Raw genomic sequence first — 19,702 nt, forward strand, 5'->3', positions numbered from 1 at the left:
GACGCTAAACAGACGAAAAAGTCTGTGTTCATTTTTTATTATTTGAACTGTTATTTGTTTGAACAATACAAGTGATTTTTTTTAATCCTTAAAGAATTCTTATCACTGCAATTATATAGCCTCACTTTAAAAAAAATCCACACCCCTATTTCTTAATGCAGGTTTTTTGGTACAGATTTTGCAAAGCTCTTTTTAAATGCCACCCCTGCCTTTCTGCTTAGTATAATCTTTTGACATTGTTCCATTTTATTTATAGCAAGTGTAACAGAAGTAATAATCCTTGCAGTTTAAATGCAAGCTCATATGAGAGCTGTCTATCTGGAATCAAGTTATACAGACAATCCATGTAAGAAGCTGATCCTAACAAGGTTGTTAATGTACCATAGCTTATTAACATAGGAAGAAATATTTGTTCCATGTTAACAAGAGCCTGACTTTACAAAAATATCATGGGTCTTCAGGTTTGTGTGTTTGAATGTGGAAAACGAGCAGGACATGCATTACGGCATATAAACTATATGCAGTTTTGCAGTTTGCTAACTTCTTTCTCTAATGTGTCGTGGAAAGTAACTCACCTCGGATATTTGTAAAAGGACATTGAGTATACAAGAAATTACTGGCTCAGTGTATGTATTTCATCATGTAGCTCTGGAACCTTTCAAAGAAGGACGGCTATTAGGAATCTAGTTATTAGTGCCTGAAAAACAGACTCTAGGGGGCTTAGAAGTCACCTGTATAATAAGGCACTGAGCTCTTTTTCCTGGCTCAATTTTCCTTTTTCTCTGCCTGCAAGTGAAGTCTTTTCTGATGGGGATGGCGGGTGTCTTTATTTATTACAGTTTAAATTTAAATATTTTTTGCAGTTTTTTGTTTTCTGGAAGGTTGTATTCGTTTGGACTTTATCTTCATTTGGCTTTGATTTTTCTGAACTGACTGCTTTCCTGTGAGAGAACTTCTGGGCTTGGTACCAGCAATTCTCCAAAATAATATTGATGTGATAAGGAAATTGAGATACTCAGGTTAGAAGTGCTGTGAGAAATATTCTCACATGCTATAGGTCTGATGAGAAGGTGGCTCAATTTTCTCCTTGAGCTAAGACAGATGTTTCTACCTTTTTCTTCTGGAAAGTGCCTTGGCTTCAATTTGTTCACTGTGGCACTGAAGAAAAAAGGAGGGAACGGGTAAGGAACTTGGCTTCAAGCTGCATGTTGAAGCAGTGCTCAAGGCATACCCATCAGAAATTGTTGCTGTGGAATCAGCACCTATTGACCTAGCACTTATGAAAAATTTTCTGCTCCATTTTGGGCACATGCCTTGGCAGTGAAGGATGGCCCAAAGGCAGGGTTAATCCCAAGTGGCTGTACAGAGTCCTATACAAGCTCTTCAACTTGCATCCTGGTCCAACATTCCCCTCCAGTCCAGGGAGGAAATTCTTGACTTTCTTTGCCTTCTGGAAATTTTGGGCTCTGCTCTTACTTTGGACCCCTGCAGATCATAAGTCCAACCCCCTTTTTTCCCCACAGGGCTCATCAGATGCACTGGACATATCCAGTGGGGATGAAGGCAGCTGGTGGAGTGGTGGGGAAGGAGGAGATATCCCATGTTGTAGCTTTTCTTCTGTCGGGCCCTACAGTGCACCCTCAGTGAGCGTTGAAGGGAAAGGCAGGAGGTTTAGAAGTATGGATCTCTGGTGCCAGTAGCCCTGCATGCACAGTGCACACGCATCTGAATTTGGTCCAGAGAGAACAAAATGTAGACTACTCGCTCCCCAAGTTGACTTTAAGATACACACTCTCCATTCTATGCCATAAACTAATGATTATCTATCATCTATCTATCTATTGTATGTGTGTGTGTGTGTGTATATATATATATATATATATATATATATATATATATGAATGATCAGGGGGTTCCTGTAGGTTCTTATACAGTAATTAATTTATTGCAATATAAGCATATGGATCTCAGTATTTCTTTTACTGGCCACAGTGTGAATAATTAACTATTTCATAATTCAGTTACTGTAGATAGGAAAGAAATAGGAAGCATGTGCCAAGAAACCTGAAATGAGGGAACGTATGGAAAGAGAACGCTGGGGTAGCATGTTCAAAAGCAGGGAATGTTGGCCAGACTGGGCATTTTACCACTGATTTCACTGGGAACAGAGTTAGGCCACTGCTGAAAGCTTTTTGAGAATTCAGCCGTAGGTGTATCTGACTGCAAATCAACATAATTTTATTGCTCAGTGGAAGTAGAGTCACAGCAGCAAAATGTGGAGGAAAAGGATTATGACACTAAGATCTAGGAGAGGATTAGGATGATTTGATGCAGATGAAGAGGTGTAGCTTTACGCAGTAAGAGTTATAGAGGCATCTTATAACTAGCTTAAGAGGATTTGGATGATGTGACAGGTAGGGAGAAAGGTAGGATAATGAGAGAGAGAGAGGGAGAACCACACAGTGAAAGCAATCTAAATTGACATGATAGATGGAGAATTATGTGTTTAAGTGGTATTAGGGAGATAGGAAAACATGGTAAAATATGTTGGAGAAAAGAGAAATACTTGAAGAGAGAAATTGAATAATTCTTTTGCAGATTACCTGCCATAGCTAGGAAAATGGGTAGGATAATGCAGGCCTAGAAATCAGAAAAATGCCAGGTGTCATCATTAATTGGAAAATATTAGATGCACTTTTAGCTCAAGCCAGTTTAAAAAGAAAAGGCTAAATTGTTCAGACTTGGAAGTATAAGCATCTTAACCCAGCTCTGAAAATCTGGGTTCACAGCTCTGAAAATCAGGCCACCTAGTTAACTGCTGAAGTAAAAATGAAAGTGTCTAAAAGATTTGGGACCCGTTTTTTGTTGTTGTTGTTGTTGTTGTTTAAAGAAAGGCTTGAATCCAAAGTTTTTACTTATGCAAAACTCCTGTTGATTTCAGTGGTATTTATAAATATGTAAGGTCTGCAACAACAGCAGCAACAATACTGTGCTTATGCAGTGGAGGTCTATAGCTCTGAATGCCCGTGATCATATTGTGGGGCTTTATTCCAGGCGTCTAAGTGCTCCACAGGGTTATTACTGATTTGGTGCAGCCAGGTTAATTGTGGGTGACCATGCAACCACTGACAGTCTGTGACTGAGCAGTGTCCCCTCCTGACCTCAGATCTGATTTTTTTTTTTTTAACTCTCGATGTGTTGGAGACTTTGTCTCCAAGGTGGGCGACATGATCCAAAAGGAGCAGCTAGAGGCGGCCAATGATGACTTCAGTCCTTTCAAGGCCGCTTCTCAATGATACATCCCTATAACTGATAAAGTCAAACCAGCTTATATCTAGTAGTCACCGCTGGCAATGCGTATGAAATGCCTCCAACCTCCTGATACGTTGTTTAAGCAATGTCCATCTTTCAGATCCGTATTTAAGGATTGGAAATGGGCAGGTTTGATAAATCCTTACTTTTGCCTATAGTTTCTCCTTCTTTGGGCTCCAGACTCTGTGCAGGTCCTTTTTGGGTGAAAGTGCTAAACCAATGCTCCTTAGCATGTCTGGCTGGCTGCGCCTGTTTGATGACAGTTTACTGCTTAAATAGATGAAGTCATCCACTATTTCCACGGTTTGTCCAGAAGCACAGATGTCTTGTATCACAAATTTGTGCCAACACTCTGGATTTTTATTTTTTCCCCCAAAAACACTTAGCCCAAGGGACTTTGGTTATATTAGGGAGCTACACAGCACTTAGGGCCTGTCTTCACTACAGCTATTGTCTGAATTTGCAATTAGGTGTAACAATTCCCTGGGTTGCATTGTCTGTGGGGATTGAACCAGGGACTTCTAAAAACCTGAACATTTGCTTCCACCAAGGCTATTGGCTTGGAGGCACAACTATTATGCATGGGCCAGGTACTAGAGAGGGACAAAGACCCATGGTCCGTCAGCGTGAATTACCCAGGCTATCATCACCCCTTTAGTAAATCTGGATTCCCTAAATGGCATAGGATTGAGGAGTCTTGGGTACTGGTGCTTAGATACTAGGGTGATAAGTGCAGTATAAGAACTCATGTAGAATAGAATCATCCAAAAATTAGTTCTTTGGAAGGTGGAAGACGCTCCTTCAAATTGTTTTCCCACCAGCTTAAATAGGGCTGGATCCTTCATGCACAGATTTCATAGTTTTACTAAATGATTGGTGCTCTTAATATTGCTGTGAATTTTGGTTTAAATTAAGGAGGTTTCTGGTTAGTAATGAAGCAAAAAGTGGAAGTTTTAGCCTATCTCTGCCAGAGAAATGGCCCGGGAATAACACGTCTGGTACTGTAAAGAGTGAAGTAGGAAGTATTGATATGGAGGTGGATTTGTGTGGTGGTAGAACAGGATAGCAGTCTGGGTTTTCAAATGGTTCGTTTTAGGCACGTTCCTCTGCACCTAATATTAATCTTCAAGAACCCACAGCTGGAAGTTAAAGCGAGACATATTCAAATTGGAAATACAGTAGAACCTCAGAGTTATGAACTGACCAGTCAACCACACACCTCATTTGGAACTGGAAGTACTTAATCAGGCAGCAGCAGAGATTAAAAAAAAGGCAAATACAGTACAGTACTGTGTTAAACATAAACTACCGAAAAAATAAAGGGAAAGCAGCATTTTTTTCTGCATAGTAAAGTTTCAAAGCTGTATTAAGTCAATGTTCAGTTGTAAACTTTTGAAAGAACCACCATAACATTTTGTTCAGAGTTACGAACATTTCAGAGTAACGAACAACCTCCATTCCTGAGGGGTTTGTAACTCTGAGGTTCTACTGTAAGGCACACATTTTTAAGGCAGGGTGATTGGTCATTGGAACAAACTACCCAGGGATCTGGTGGATCCTCCATCTTTTAAATTCTTCACATGAAAACTGGATGCTTTTCTAGATGATATGCTTTAGTCATGATGAAATTCTTTGGCCAATTCTATGCAGGTCAGACTAGATGAAATACACAAATCTGTACATATCACACTGAGACAGAGAAATTTTAATAGCATAATATCATTTTTATTACCAATTTTGATCTGTTCTAGTAGTTGCAGAAACTTCCATGCATTCATTTTACTAGACAAAATAGCAATTGTTATCAATTGAAAGCTGATTCAATTAGTTCAGCAGTAATACCATTTACAATAACTTACCAAAAGTGTTACCTTTCCTAAAGTACTTAAATGAAGGGTTTATGAGACCTGATTTCAATGTGCTAGCGAGATGAATTGACGTACTTAATAAGAAAGTAGCACTGGTACTAAATGATACAGTCTGATGTTAGCTACTTTTGTTTTCTCCAAGTGGCTGACAGAAACCCCACCCAGAATTGAATCACTAGTGAAGCTAAGTGTTAAACCATGCTGAAAACTCTGAGTAACACAATGATAGAAGTGATCAGACCGAGCCTTGGCAATTTCTCATTTCCATGCAGTCTGAACGTCATTAAATATGAAGAATACCACGTTCCCTCTGTGCTATGCAGAAAAGTATACAATGCAATAAATACAATGGCTTGCTTAGCATCGCCAAGAATAAATGTAGTCTTGCTTAAGCATACCATACAGCTATAATGGATCAAACTCATTCCTAATGCAAGTCCATTGAAGTTTTCTGAATTACACCAGGAATGAATTTGTTCCAATGTATTTGTCTGTAGTGTCAGATTCTATTCAAGTTTTCTAGCCAATGATTTAAACTATAGGATATTGAATTTTAATTACGCTTTTCATCTGGCTTTTTCTTTTTTTAATGTACTTCCTACATTACTGGGAAACAGATGTGGGACAGAAGTCATTTTAATTCATATCTTTAGTAAGACATACACTAACTAACACAGAGTCTAATTGGGCTAATTCCATGTGGAATACTTTCAAGGGAAGCATTGAGTCCTGCCTGCTTCTCTCTCTGGCAAAAGGAGGGGAGGGTTTAGGAAGAAAACAAGGCAAGTGAAGGAATCTTTTCAGATGCAGACCTAAATAACACTGACTGCAGTGGGACAAATCTGTAATATTCAAATTACTTCATGCAAAAGGAAGTGGAGGGAATAGAACACTTTACAATATTTGGAGCATAAAGTTCTCATATGTGTAACCCTTCTGCCCATCTAAGTTGGCAGCAACAAGGTTTGTATCTAGGGGTTCTGTTTCAATAACGCAATGCAAAACCGTCTCGAGCCCCCATGCAGTGACCTGGGACAATTACATACCACCCTCTGGGCGCCTCTAAGAGGCAATACTTCCCCTCTCGCAAGCACGGAGTCTGAGTATAGCAGAAAATGTTTAATAGCATGAGGTAAACGACATCAGCATTAAATTGGAAAAACACCACAAACAGGATTCATAACACAAACCATGAGCAAAAGACCCATCCCAGCAAATTGGGCCGTGTCCTTTCCCTTTGGTTCTTGAATCCAGCAACCCAAAAATCACCCAGAGTCCCCAAAGTCCAACGCCCCCAAAGTCTTTGGGGTCCAGCAACCTCCCAAAAGTCCAACAACCCCCAAAGTCTCTGTCCCTGGTCAGTGCAGCCCCAGAGTAAAAGGGGGGCATGCAGGGTGTTAAGGGGCACCTTACGTGATCCGAGGCCAACCGGCTATCTCTCCGTGGGGTTCCGCCACAGCCTTCACCACGAGCCAGTCCACTTCCTGCCGTCCCACAAATTGCTCTGCTCTACGAGCTGCTCCACTCCGCTCACCGACCTGTGAGCCGCTCCAGCTGTCTCAGCAAATGGCTCCACTCACCGACCTGTGAGCCACTCCAGCCATCCCCGCAAACAGCTCTGCTCACCGTTCCTTGGGCCGCTCCAACCATCCCCACAAGGCTCCGCGCCGCTCCTCCAGCTGTTCCCACAAACTGCTCCACCAGCCGCTTAGCAATATTGCTTCAGGCTCCCCCACTATTTAACACAGCACTCAGTGATCTCAACTCTTAATAACTTTAGCTCTTTTGTGATTTCAGCTCATAGTAGGGGAGCCCCAGTGCTGGTGCACCATTGGCCCAAAGTGAATTCAGCTCAGCAGCCTGTAACTAGACTCCTAATGGAATCAAAGTTAGCTCCAACACTTAACAGTGGAGAGAGAAGGTAGTGCGATTGGTGTTTCAAGCCCTCAAAAGGGGCCTATACCATCAGGCACAAATACCCATCCTCTCCCAATTCACTGGGTTGTGGAACCCATGTCCCTTGTCTAGCGAGTGCTACTTAGGTGATGGTGAGACACTCTGTCATAAAACAGTTTCATTGTCCTTGAGTCACATAATCAGGGTAACAACATTTTATTCCTCCTGCCCCAATAACAGAGAAACTGGGGATCCCACCCCATCCAAAGTAACCACTATCAGTTGCTGTTGTCTCATGCCAGGCAGGTGGGTGTGCCTATGCAAACAAGATCAGCCCCTGGAGTTCTTTTCCACACTCGCCATAATTCACCACCAGATGTCAGGGTAGAGCTCATCCTGACTCTGCTTACATATGCAAAATGGAGTCCAAAGACGGCATAGAAAAAAACAATTGAATGGCTAAATAGAAAAATATCCCTTGTTTTCAAGGTAGATGTCATTGTAATTTGACATGATCCTTACTTTTGTTAAATACATGCTAAGGGCAGGAGATGTGAAATTGACAAGAGAGCCCCCGCTCCCCTGAAGAACTGAGTGGCAGTTTAAGACCCTGCTCCCAGCTGGGCAGGCGAGAAGCCCGAGTGGCCCCTTGCCACTGGGCAGCCTTGTCAATTTCACGGTGAGCCGTGAAATTGACAAGACTGCCCGGCCCCGGGGAGAGGGAGCCGAGAAGCTGGGTCAGCTGGACCCCAGTGGTGAGAAGCCTTGTGTGGCTTCTCCCGGCCTGGCTCCCGGCAGGGGGATGGGGAGGCAAGAAGCCCCGGGTCGGGGACAGCCTGCTGGGAGCCTCTGGGGCAGCCAGGCTCTTGGCAGGGAGCTGCCAGTGGAGCTAAGAGATCGAGCGTTCAGCTCCCCACACTGTCCCGCTTCGGTTGGTGGAAGTGGTCCTGGTGGAGACATGCACCACCGACCCAAGGAGTGTAGTGTGAACCTGCACTACCGCAGTAATTACTGCAGTGGCTGTAAGTCGACCTAAGGTTTGTAGCGTAGGCATACCCTGAGAAACCCCTCTGAGTATTCCTTCACTGCTCGCTCCCTGATCTGGGGGTGAGGATGTGGTAGTTTGCTGCTAGCCTCATTCCACTTGCTGGCTATTAGTGGGAGGGTTGGAACCAAGGCTTCACCCAGTCCCTGCCCCTCCCCATCCACTCCCTGCCGACCTGCTCTGTGAGGGGAGTAAAGGCTCAATCCTATGCTGATCAAAGTCAATGGCAAAACTCTCTTTGACTTCAGTGGTGTAAATGGGACTCTGTTCATCTGGATCTAAGGTCTTAGGAGCCTGTGCAGAGGTTATGCCCTTATGACCACAGGGAGACATATAGAATGAGTCCAGCCCTAAATCTAGTCCTTAAAAAGTTGCTTTTTATTTTTCTTGCACTAGCACTTAGATCAGTATCCATGAGTCTGTAGTACATCAATTGATTACCTAAAAAAGGCCTGTGAGCATATATGATGTGTTTGGAAGATTTGTTTGAACATTAACTTCAGAAAAGAAGCATTAAGAAGTTAACCAGGGATTTTAAGGCTAAGCTCTATTTAAGTAGCTCAACTTGAAAAAAATTTTTGAGAGTGATTTACTTGTAAAATTTCAAACAGCTTATATGTCACGATGCAGTGCTTGTTTTTCACTGCACGGCTATATACCTTCTGGAGCTGTGCTTATTTCTTGCTTCTTACTTACTAATTGCTTTGTAATGAAATTTAACATTACAGTACAGTGCAGTAGGTCTAGACAACTTCTATATCAAACTCAGGTAGGTCAAGTCGGGAATCTCTGCTGCATTATTGTTTTTGATCCTTCCAAAGAGCCGTGAAGCAGGCTCCCAGTCCCAGAGGAGAGATCTGTTAATTATCCCCAAAAGATCTACAGCTCGGTGGGAGCTAGAGAGGACAGTATTCTTAAGCTTATATTTGCCTGGATCTGAAACATGAACATATGCAATCTTAGCTGGCCTGAGGACTAAATCATGAGGGTGGGGGGAAACCAAACTTTGATCTTGATCAAGATGTTCATCTCTGTCTTGTCCCCCAGCTTTGATTTCAATATGATGGACGCTTTAGCTAGTGCAGAATATGCAGGGAGTATATATTATTTGTGCTGCTCTGACAGAGGCCATTTTTACTGATATCGTGGATTGAACCAGGGACTTCCACAGCTAAAACCATGAGTAAGGCTATGATTTAATCATGGGTATTTTTAGTAAAAGTCATGGACAGGTCACGGGCAAGAAACAAAAAAATCACGGCCCGTGGCCTGTCCATGACTTATACCATACAAATACCCATGATTGAATCTTGGGGTGGGCAGCGGGGTGAGGAACAGGGGGGCCTGCGGCACCAGCTGTGGAGGGGGAAGCCTCAGGGGTCCCGCTGCTGCTCTGCCCACTGCTGTGTGTGTGTCGGGAAAGCCCCAGGGGGCCAGCCACTCCTCCGGTTGCCTCGGGACTGCTGCCGGGCAGTTCCCGGGGCCAGCCAGATCGGTCATTGCTTGGGTGGTCCCCGGAGCAGCGGCTGGTGCGGCTGGCTGCAGAGCCACTCCAACAGTGGCCGGTATGGCTGTCCCCAGGGCCACCAGGGCCTACTGCTTGGGCGGCCCTGGGGTCAGCCATACTGGCCGCTGCAGAAGTCACTGATGTTGGAGGAAGTCATGGAATCCGTGACTTCCATGACCTCCGTGACAGACATGAAGCCCTAACCATGAGTCTCTGTGGTTATGTCTTTTTTGCAGACTTAACCCAGGCTCATATTCAGGTGTTTCTCCTAAACCCTGTTATGTCCAAACACAAAACCTCTGTCCGGAGTCTAGGCTAGCTGGCCTGTCTGAGGCAATAGGTAAGAGACCAGGTGTAGCTTTCACCTAGGCTGGTACCCACCCACTTTGCAGTGAGGACAGAGGCTAAACCATGTGAGTGCTGATAGTCCTCGAGTGCCTTCCCACAATTCTCCTGGGTGCCCAGAAGGGCAGACAAGTTCTCCCACAGTTCATTGGGAAAGAATCACTGAGTGGTTCAACTTATTGCAGTACAAAGAACCATGGGATATGCCCCCAGAAGTTCTAAGGGGACACAAACTGGTAAGTACAGCACCAGTGAGGATGCACTACCTTGGAGATGGCCTTGCAGTGTGGCTACTCACACCCAGGCTAGGCTAACCCAGCTGCCAATCACCTGAGTTATCTCTGCACTGAAGACGTACCTGTGTTGAACTAAAGAGCCAGGCTCTGTAGTTGAGTGCCGCAGCAGACTCAGATCCTCTATGGATCAGGCACAGATGGGGCCGAGCAACACGCACTTATCAGTGGATTGCATTTTATTGGTGTCTAAATCATTTCTGGGTGTGATGTAAGGCATTCTGTGATTGAGGTCATGGGTATCTCAAAGACAAGGTCCTCTGGTCATGATAGTGAGAGTTAAGAGCAGTTGAGGTATTTGAATTAGCAGGACCCTTGTTTAATTGGGACCCCATTTTATGGAAAAGTTCTGAACCCTGGTGCTTGCCTCCCGCAGCCTGGCTCTTTAGTTCAACACACGTACGTCTTCAGTGCGGAGATAACTCAGGTGATTGGCAGCTGGGTTAGCCTAGCCTGAATTTATTGACCTTCTGGATCTACTGCAAAGCATTTCTTTTCTCCCCACCTTTTTTTCTGGGACAGGGGTTTTTGGGACGGGGTCACTAAATGTTGCCTTGGAGTCCCAAATTTGTGGGTTTGGGAGGATTTCAAGTGTCAGACATTGTTCTTAATTTGTATGATTGATCTTTTTTTTGTATATGTGCCCAGAGCTTAATAAATAAAAAAGTCAAACTAAATCAAATTTAAAAATTGAAATGTATCTGAAAGAAAAAATCCTCCTGTGATATTAAAAAGTTACAGAGCAATTTACCAATTCAGTGCACATAAGGGTCCAACATACTGTTAGTGTTGTTAGCTAAAGGAAGGCTTTGCCTAGATTTTACAATGCTATGCTTGAAAGAGATTTCCAAACCTTAGGAAAGATATGCTAGGTTATCATTGTAAGGTAACTAACTGATTCAGTTACAAGTCTTTTACAGAGATGTTATTCTGTAAAATATTTTCTTTTCAGAATAAGATGTGCCCCTTTCAGATTCCATTGACTTAAGTCACACTCAAACTTGTATAAATGAGACCAGAGCTGGGCTGATAACATTTTAAAATCAAACAAATTTACAGAGTTGCTTAAAAGGGATTTTTTTGTGATACTTCATGGCCGTGAATAAAAAATATAATTGCAGGGTATTATGTTTTTTATGTCAATTTTATAAAAATACCGCTACCCCTAAGACTCTAAGAATGGGATTTTTAATAGTCCTCAGTTTTGGCCAAAATCTGCTCCTAGTAAAGTGAATGGGAGCAGAGTTTGGCTAACATTGAATGCTTCTGAAAGCCCTATCCTAGGTTCTTATTTCCTGTGTGTGGCTGTCTCTCTGTGGTGTGCGTGTGTCTGTATGCACATTATATATTATAAACACAAAGAACTATGTTAGGGGAACATTATTAAGGTTGCAAAATCAAGTACGCAAAAGTTAGGAAATGCCAGAATTAAGGTTCCCTGTGCTTCAAATCAGCTCATTTTGCATATGAATTATGATAGTTTTTAATTACATGATTACATACTATTTTTTCCACAGAACCCTTACCTCATTTAGGCACAGGATGGACCTGTTCTGGGGATGAATCAGGATTATGTGGTGAAAGAGACTTATCTGTAGGACACTTGGCTTCATTTGTTGCAGAAGCTGTTTGGATCGTGAATGGGGCATGAGTCCCAATCCTCTCCCCTAGTTGGTCACAGTCTCTGTTTCTCAGGCTTCTCATCCTGGTCCCAGTCTTCTTGCCTAGCAAGGCTAGTGCCACCCCTCTAGGTTCCCTGCATCAGTCCCAGTCTCCTTGCCCAGCCATTCCAACTTCCATCCCCAGGTCCTTGTTCTCAGTTTCTTCATCAGCCAGTTCCAGTCCCCCACACAACTCCTCATCTGATTTGTCAATCTCCCCTACCTCAGCTCCACTTCTCCCACCATCCCTGCCCATGTTCCCTGTCCCCACTGGCTCTCAGTCCCAATCTCATTCCCCAGGATCCTCGTCCAGTATCAGAGTTCCCCCTCACTCCGAGTCCCAGTCTCTTTGCCCATCCAGTCTGAGTCGCCTCCCTTTCTTCAATCTCAGTTTCCCCCCACCTACTGGCTTCCAGTCCCCCACCCTGCCATTTCTCTTTCTGGCACCCAGTCCCAGTCTCCTTCCCCACCCCAACTCTCAGTCCCAGTTTCCCTCTTCACCCCACCTGTGCAAGCCTCCAGTCCTATTCCCCACCCCTTAGGTTTCTTGTCCCAGTCTGGTCCCCCCACCTCCTCTGCAGGTCTGGTCCTTGACATCTCTGTGTTTAAATCAGGTAGATTCCTTGCTCTTCTATGCTGCCTGGACCCATCTGGGAAAGCATCTGAACTGAGAGCACAGGGAGCCTCCATTTCAGGCATCCTGACCCAGCACATCCTGTAGCAGCCCAGAGCTACAGCTGCAGAGGAAAGTTATGTTCAGCTCCTGGCTGGAGCATGTCCAGTGTGCATTGAATCTTTGGGGAATCTAGCTGCTAAAATCTAAGAAGACTCTACTGAGCATGTGCACGCTATGATTTCTCAATGTCTTAAACTTCACCAAATTTGGGTGGATTTTCACTGGGAAAAGAAAAGGCAAATCTCTGACACAGAAGCCCTCTTCCCCCCACTTCCTCCCCCCCCCCCCCAGCCAAATGTCAAATCCTTCAAAGCATACGGGCACTAGAGCTTTTAAAAGAAAAAGTTGCCAGAATTTTTTTAGCATGGGCAAATCAATGTATTTTCCTCTAACCTCATTCTCAGAAAAGACAGAATTGTGTTGGCTACAATTTTTGTTAAAAAAAATTCAGCCTGAGATAGACACCCCCAATGGAAAATTTTAGCCTAATTGGTTAAAGTTTGGCAAAGTTATAAGCAACTGAAATCAGGGTCTTATAACAGGAAGTGTCAGGCAACCTTAATAATGGTATCATTCAACATTAATACCAGTCCAGCCTATAATTCAACAAGATAAATACTCAGTCAGTCAACCCTCTAAACTAAGTCTCCTTGTTCAACATGCCATTTCAAGAAAGTTTGAGAAAACAGACTTTGCAATATACCCAAGTCAACAAATGTGGGCTTTGTTTAACCAATGGTGAGTAAATGAAGGATCCTTCATTGAAAATGCTCTTCTTGCTAAGTACAGAAGGAAAACTGCTATCATCTGAATATTCAGAAGACACCACAGCCAGCCCCACTATATCCCCTAATGGCTTCATGTGCCTATTTAATAGGAAGGATGTTAGATCAGAAACTTGTACTTATTACAAGAGCTCATGGATCAGAAGAGCAAATGTCCAATGTTACTGGCTGTGTTCTCTCCAGAAGAAATGAACTGTGCCACTCAGCTATACCTATCCCTGTGTAGGTCTTCAAGACTGTCCCTGATTTCTTGTGGTCAACAGTACCAAAATTGCTGATAGATCTAAAAGAATTGTCAAGCACATGTAATCTCTTTTCATTGTCAGAAGTAATTTGTCAACCAACCAAGTCTGCATACTACACAAGGACTTAAAACCACAGAGAAGGGTCAAGGAAGTTGAGGATTCAATATTAACTAAAGAAATGAGATTGTCGATGGAGCAACAGTTGGCCAAATTCTGAACATCAGGAGAGGGAGAACATCACAATAATTTCAAATGAGAATAGTGGCAGGATTTTCCCATTTATAGCCACTGTATCTTTTTTTAAAATGTGAGTTTAGATGAACTGGAGTAAACACAAATCTCCGTGCAGTCATCAGAGAACAGCATATGCAGTACAGGGGCTACTAAACTTTATCACAGTTTGCTTTCCCCCCCCCCTGTAAATGTCTGGCTTTGTCCCAATAAGTACCATTTGATAATTTTTATTTTCTTTTATTTTCTGATTCAGTGGCTACTGACGTCAAGGGGAGTTTTTCCATTGACTTCAATGGACTTTAGATCATTCCCTGAACTTTTTAAAACAAGAAAATCATAAATGGATTTTGAATATTATTTGTGGATTTAATACTTCCAAATCTGTACAAATGAAACGGCTTTTTTGCGTAAACAGTTTTTCAATTAGGAAAATTCTGAAGACCAGACAAGCTGTGAGATGAGCAAATGGCCTGGTCTCATTGTGCCATGATTTAATACCCTGTCCACAATCCTTTCATTTCATGAGAGGTGATTTCGTATTGTGTTCATGCTCATAATACAATCTGATGTCTACAAGCAGAGAACATGTAGTCTATGAGATATTGCAAGCGTTTGACTCAATTGACTTTCTTCCCAGATATGTTACTGTAATGACAAATTATCCTCCTGGGAGGCTGGATCTTCAGTGTCAAGGATGTATTTTACAAGATCTGAAGGATATTATGAGAAAATTGGACTAGATCCATACCTGCACCACTCAGGTTGCTCTAAATCCCCTTTCCACTCCCACAGTTCTTGAGAATGCTGGCTCCAAACTAGCACACCCCTTTTAAAATAGTGTTGGATTTCCAACATAGATTTTTTTCTTTTTAACATGATCCATAAATTATCATAATATAATATAAATACAGCCTGCCGCCTTGAGCATTGGCCTGCTAAACCCAGGGTTGTGAGTTCAATCCTTGAGGGGGCCATTTAGGGAACTGGGGTAAAAATCTGTCTGGGGATTGGTCCTGCTTTGAGCAGGGGGTTGGACTAGATGACCTCCTGAGGTCCCTTCCAATCCTGATATTCTATGATTCTATGAAGGGAGAATGAACACAAAGACAAATTGCAAGCTGTTGGATTAAAAACACAACAGCCTATATTAATCTACATTCTTTACGGCATGAATTTGACACTAAAATCCAGTTGCCCTAATTAATTCCACCTCTACTGAATCTTTGGCAAAGCCCTGTGTGAACAATCTATCAGTTACACCAATATCCTCGGGAGATATTTTGTGTCAGAGGAAGCACCAAAGGTACCCATTCAGGCCCAGCCCCGTACTTAAACACCTGAATAGTCCCACTGATTTCAACAGGAAAACTCATATGCTTGAAGTCAAGTACGTGCTTAAGTGCTTTGCTGAACTGGGGCCTTGATACAGTGCTTTGTGGAAAAGATTTTTTAAACTGCTCACCTTCTTCTTAGTTTAAACAGACGGCAAATCTCTTTTTACTGGCCTTAAAACAATTGATCCAATTAAATTTGCTTGGAGACTAGCAGGCTGTTTGAACAAGTTTCACAGTAGTACTATTTCAGGTAAGGCATATATCAATAGCAGTTACAATTGAGTGTTCCCCTTTGTTTTATAGTATGATAAATAGATCCTGGGTCAGTGATGCAAACTAAAAGGTAATCATTATGTATGTTTGGGAGCGGGTGTAATTTCCAACACAGACTTTCTCTGAGACTTGGAGTTAAATGTTATTTTAGAGGTTAATGGTACTGGTGTTAACCTATCTTTATAACTTAGAAAGAGAAAATATTGAGTGTGAGCCAGACTGTAAGTGTAACGCCAACAGATCCTGGTTGTCGGTGGGCAGGATTGAACTGGGAACCTCTGAAGCGTAGTACATGAACCGCTACCGCATGAGTTAAAAGCCAACTGCTTCTTAGCTAAGGCAGTAGAGCAGACTCATTTAACTCTCTCTCTAAGTGGTCTCAGTGCCACTAGATGGGACAGAACACCACACCCAAGGAGGTGTGTGGGTTACATAAGCTCTTTGGGGCAGGGACTGTCCTTTTGTTTGTACAGCACCTTGCACAATGGGATTCAGGTTAATGACGAGGGGTCCTGGAAACTACAGCAATACAGATAATAAATAAGAATAATAAGACACTCCTGAGTTTTAATCCGAGCCTGACAGTGGACTGAATCTCTGGTTCAGTCTCTCCATATGTAAAAGGGGAATAATACATACCTACTTGAAAGAGGTATTGGGGCCTGTAATGGGGTGTACTGCCCTTTAAGCCTAAGCGGGGTGTGGGTGTGGGCAGAAGACCCCCTTCCCAGGGATATTGGTGTAAACACAGGCACGGAAACTGGCTGAACGAGGAAGAGAGGAGGTGATTCCAGGCAGTTAGCAGTGGGATGGGAAGACTGTTAGTTTAAGGTCCTGGGATCAGGAGCCCTATACTGCAGGCTGGGGCAGGGCTCCCCTCCCGACCAATCAGGAGGAGCTGTCAGAAGGAGAGGAGTGTACATGCTGCTTTCCCTCTCGGAACATTGCGTGCGCTGAAGGAAGGCAGAGCTGGCAGGCTTGGTGGTTAGCAGGAGCTTTGGAGACTATGGGGTTGCTATGACAGACTTTGTGTTTGGAGGACTATCTTGAATTACTTTGGGCTACTGACCCATTTTCTCAGGGTTACCATCAACCTCCCCTGAGAGACTATAGGGCACTTCTAAGGGGCCCCAAAGAGAGGGGGCAGACAGGGTGCTATGGAAACACCTCTGGCCACAGGAGGGAGCCAGGCAAATGGTGTCCCCACTACAGGGCCCTATCCTGCAGGGACTTTCTCCCATTCTCTTCTTTTTTCCCGTTGATTTCACAGAAGGTGTTTGGAACTTTTCGGGATCAGGCCTATAATTTGTAAAGTGCTGACTTCGGTGGAGTGACACCGCGGATGAATTTGTAGTATCATAAGAATATACTCCCTTTTTAAAGAATATGTGTACTGGGGCTTTTGCTTTGTGGGTCTCTTAGACTGTAGTTGGGCTGGGTCCAGCCCAGTGCTCAGTGAAGTCAGTGGGAATCTTTTCCATTTACTTCAATGGTTTTTACATGAGGGTCACAATGTGCCATGGCCCAACGGGACTAGAGCCCTGTGTGGATACAAAGTTTGTATTTACATCCGATCCACAAACATGGTCTGTGGATATAAAGTGGATATCCGCAGATTTTCAGGGCTCAACCAATAATCACGTATTACAGAGAAAATGAACAGGCATCTGCTCAGTTGGAAATCAGAGTAAGGATACCTTGTGTAAAATTGAGAGAACTTAAATGCAGATTATAGTAATCAAAATTGGAAAATTCCACTTCCTTTCTTAGTATCAGTCATTGTATGCATTCCAATGCAGTTATAGATCTTCAATTTAAGGATTTGGGGATCTGAAACAAAGTGACTGAATTTGAAAAACGTGCTGGATTTAAAAAACAAGACCGTTGTCTAATGTATGAATCTAGAATATCAGTCGCAGGTTACCCTTCAAATACAGTCTGTGATAGGAGACACAGATGCATAAGGGGAATAAGGTTTTTTTGATGCTAATATTAACTACAGGAATTCCAGTATTTTACAGTTTGATAATATAATTAGCTAATGTTTTGACTAGACTGATTCAATAATGATGCGTAGAAAAGTGCAATTTAATCTTGGCACAGAAACTTAGAATGTTTGCCTCATTGCATTCTGTGTCTTAATTTCTATTTTAAATTAAATGTCTGTGACTTCTTAGTATTTTATATTAGAAATCTTTCTTTGTACAGCTTCTATTTTGAATCACTAATTAATTTAATGCAAAAGTTAGTTATATCATGGGATTACAATAAATTGGGAGCTTTATTTTTCTTCTGTTCTGCATGTATAACTTTCATTAAAACCATTGTGAATCATACTTGCGTTCAGGGGGATATACACACTTTCTGCTCCTTCCCAAATGTTTCCGTTACTTTTTAAACATTTCTCTGTGCTTCTATTTCCTAAGTATTTGCTTCCATTTATTTGTACTTTACTTGAGTAAAAAAAAAAAAAATTACTGTATGGAAATACCTACACTGTCTGTTGACCAGCAAGTAAATTATCTTTCGTCTACATTTCTGACTAGTGGCTCTTGGTGTATCTGATACCCACTAAGCAGAGCAATTGGCGGTCAGTGATTAGGTAAGTATCCCGCCCTCAGAATTAGCGAGCTATCTATATGGGTAATGAGGACATCCACATTACATTGGATGCGACTACAAATAATAAGGGATGTGTAATCCCTCTTGTTTCAGGACGTTGGCCAGCCACTCACTGATGGGTGGTATAGTAGAAGTTTCCCTGGTCTGCAGGTTATTCCATGGCTGTCCTTTACAAGTTTTCTTGCACCTTCCTCTGAAGCATATGGCACTGGCTACAGATATTGGACCAGATGGTCCATTGGTTGATCCAGTATGGCAATTCTGTGTTCCTATTTACTGTCCTGCAGGGGGTACAATTCTTTGATAAACTTAGAGAAGCCTCCTTCTCAATTGTGTACTTAAATTTGGACCTGTTCCCACTGAAATCTATGCTAAACCTCCCATTGACTTAAAAATGGTAGAGGATTGGGCCCTTAGCCACTTATATTAAACACACCTGCTGTTTCTTATTTGCTCCCTAATGCTATTTCAGTACTCATAAGAGATCTGATATGACCTAGCTCATTGGCTTGTCTAGTAAGCACTGAACTTGACCTAGCCGACTGAGGTTTTTGTGAGTTTACAATCTTCTGTTGTCTAGAACGTTAAAGAAAAATATTTATGGAAGGGTTACTCAGGGCAAATGTGGGAGTGGCTGTGTTACATGCTGTTTTACTTAATAGCGTATTTCTGATGATGTAATGAAACTTATTCTTTTCTAGGGGATCAGCAGCCTTTTCAGTTCCTTAAAAGTGGTGCGACTTCTACGCCTTGGTCGTGTTGCCAGGAAATTGGACCATTATCTGGAATATGGTGCTGCAGTACTAGTGCTGTTGGTCTGTGTCTTTGGACTAGTGGCCCACTGGCTAGCCTGTATATGGTACAGCATTGGGGACTATGAAGTTATAGATGAAGTCACTAATACAATCAAGACAGACAGCTGGCTCTACCAGTTGGCGTTGAGTATAGGGGCACCCTATCGGTACAATACCAGCGGCTCAGGGCAGTGGGAAGGAGGCCCCAGCAAAGACTCATTGTATATATCCTCTCTCTACTTTACCATGACAAGCCTTACAACAATAGGATTTGGAAACATAGCTCCAACCACAGATGGAGAGAAGATTTTTTCGGTGGCCATGATGATGGTTGGCTGTAAGTAGAATCATTTTATTTTATTTTGCATGTAGATCTTTGCATTAGTACAGTATTAAAAGAGAAATATTTAAACTATATGGATTGGATCGTTGTACTGTTAACAATTAGTTGCATTTTCAGCATCCTATGCTTGGCATCAGCATTCTTGACACATAGAGTATATTTTAGCATCTTCCACTGCAGATAAATAACCAGGGAATAAAGCTGAAACCTCAATTGAAAAATTGAACAATTTTATTGTCAGAGCTTGTGATTAGGTTAAGTATGATCACTGTTGTATAGTGAGGCTAGGATTTCTTTACATTTTTAAAGATAATTTTGAGTAGTCTTAATTTGAATTTGGTTAAAATTTGCACACACACACACTGATGGTGCCCAGCTGAAATTAGCCCATAGTATTAAAACAATCAAGGTGTCCTAGCTGTTTTTCAAAAAAGCATGATGATTGCATAAGGTGGTTGTGCCTTTATCG

General features: G+C 42.5%; 1 protein-coding gene across 2 annotated transcripts in view; it reads left to right on the forward strand.

Annotated features, from left to right (window-relative positions):
• Positions 1-19,702, forward strand: part of KCNH5 (potassium voltage-gated channel subfamily H member 5) — a 223,105-nt gene that overhangs the window by 54,677 nt on the left and 148,726 nt on the right. For both annotated transcript variants that reach the window (XM_024105172.3, XM_005285878.5), the window contains exon 7: positions 18,798-19,227. In XM_024105172.3, coding sequence (XP_023960940.1) covers positions 18,798-19,227 — 430 coding nt within the window. The remainder of the gene's footprint in view (positions 1-18,797; positions 19,228-19,702) is intronic.

The sequence above is a fragment of the Chrysemys picta genome, chromosome 4 (genome assembly GCF_011386835.1).
Source record: "Chrysemys picta bellii isolate R12L10 chromosome 4, ASM1138683v2, whole genome shotgun sequence".
Classification (NCBI taxonomy): Eukaryota; Metazoa; Chordata; order Testudines; family Emydidae; genus Chrysemys; species Chrysemys picta.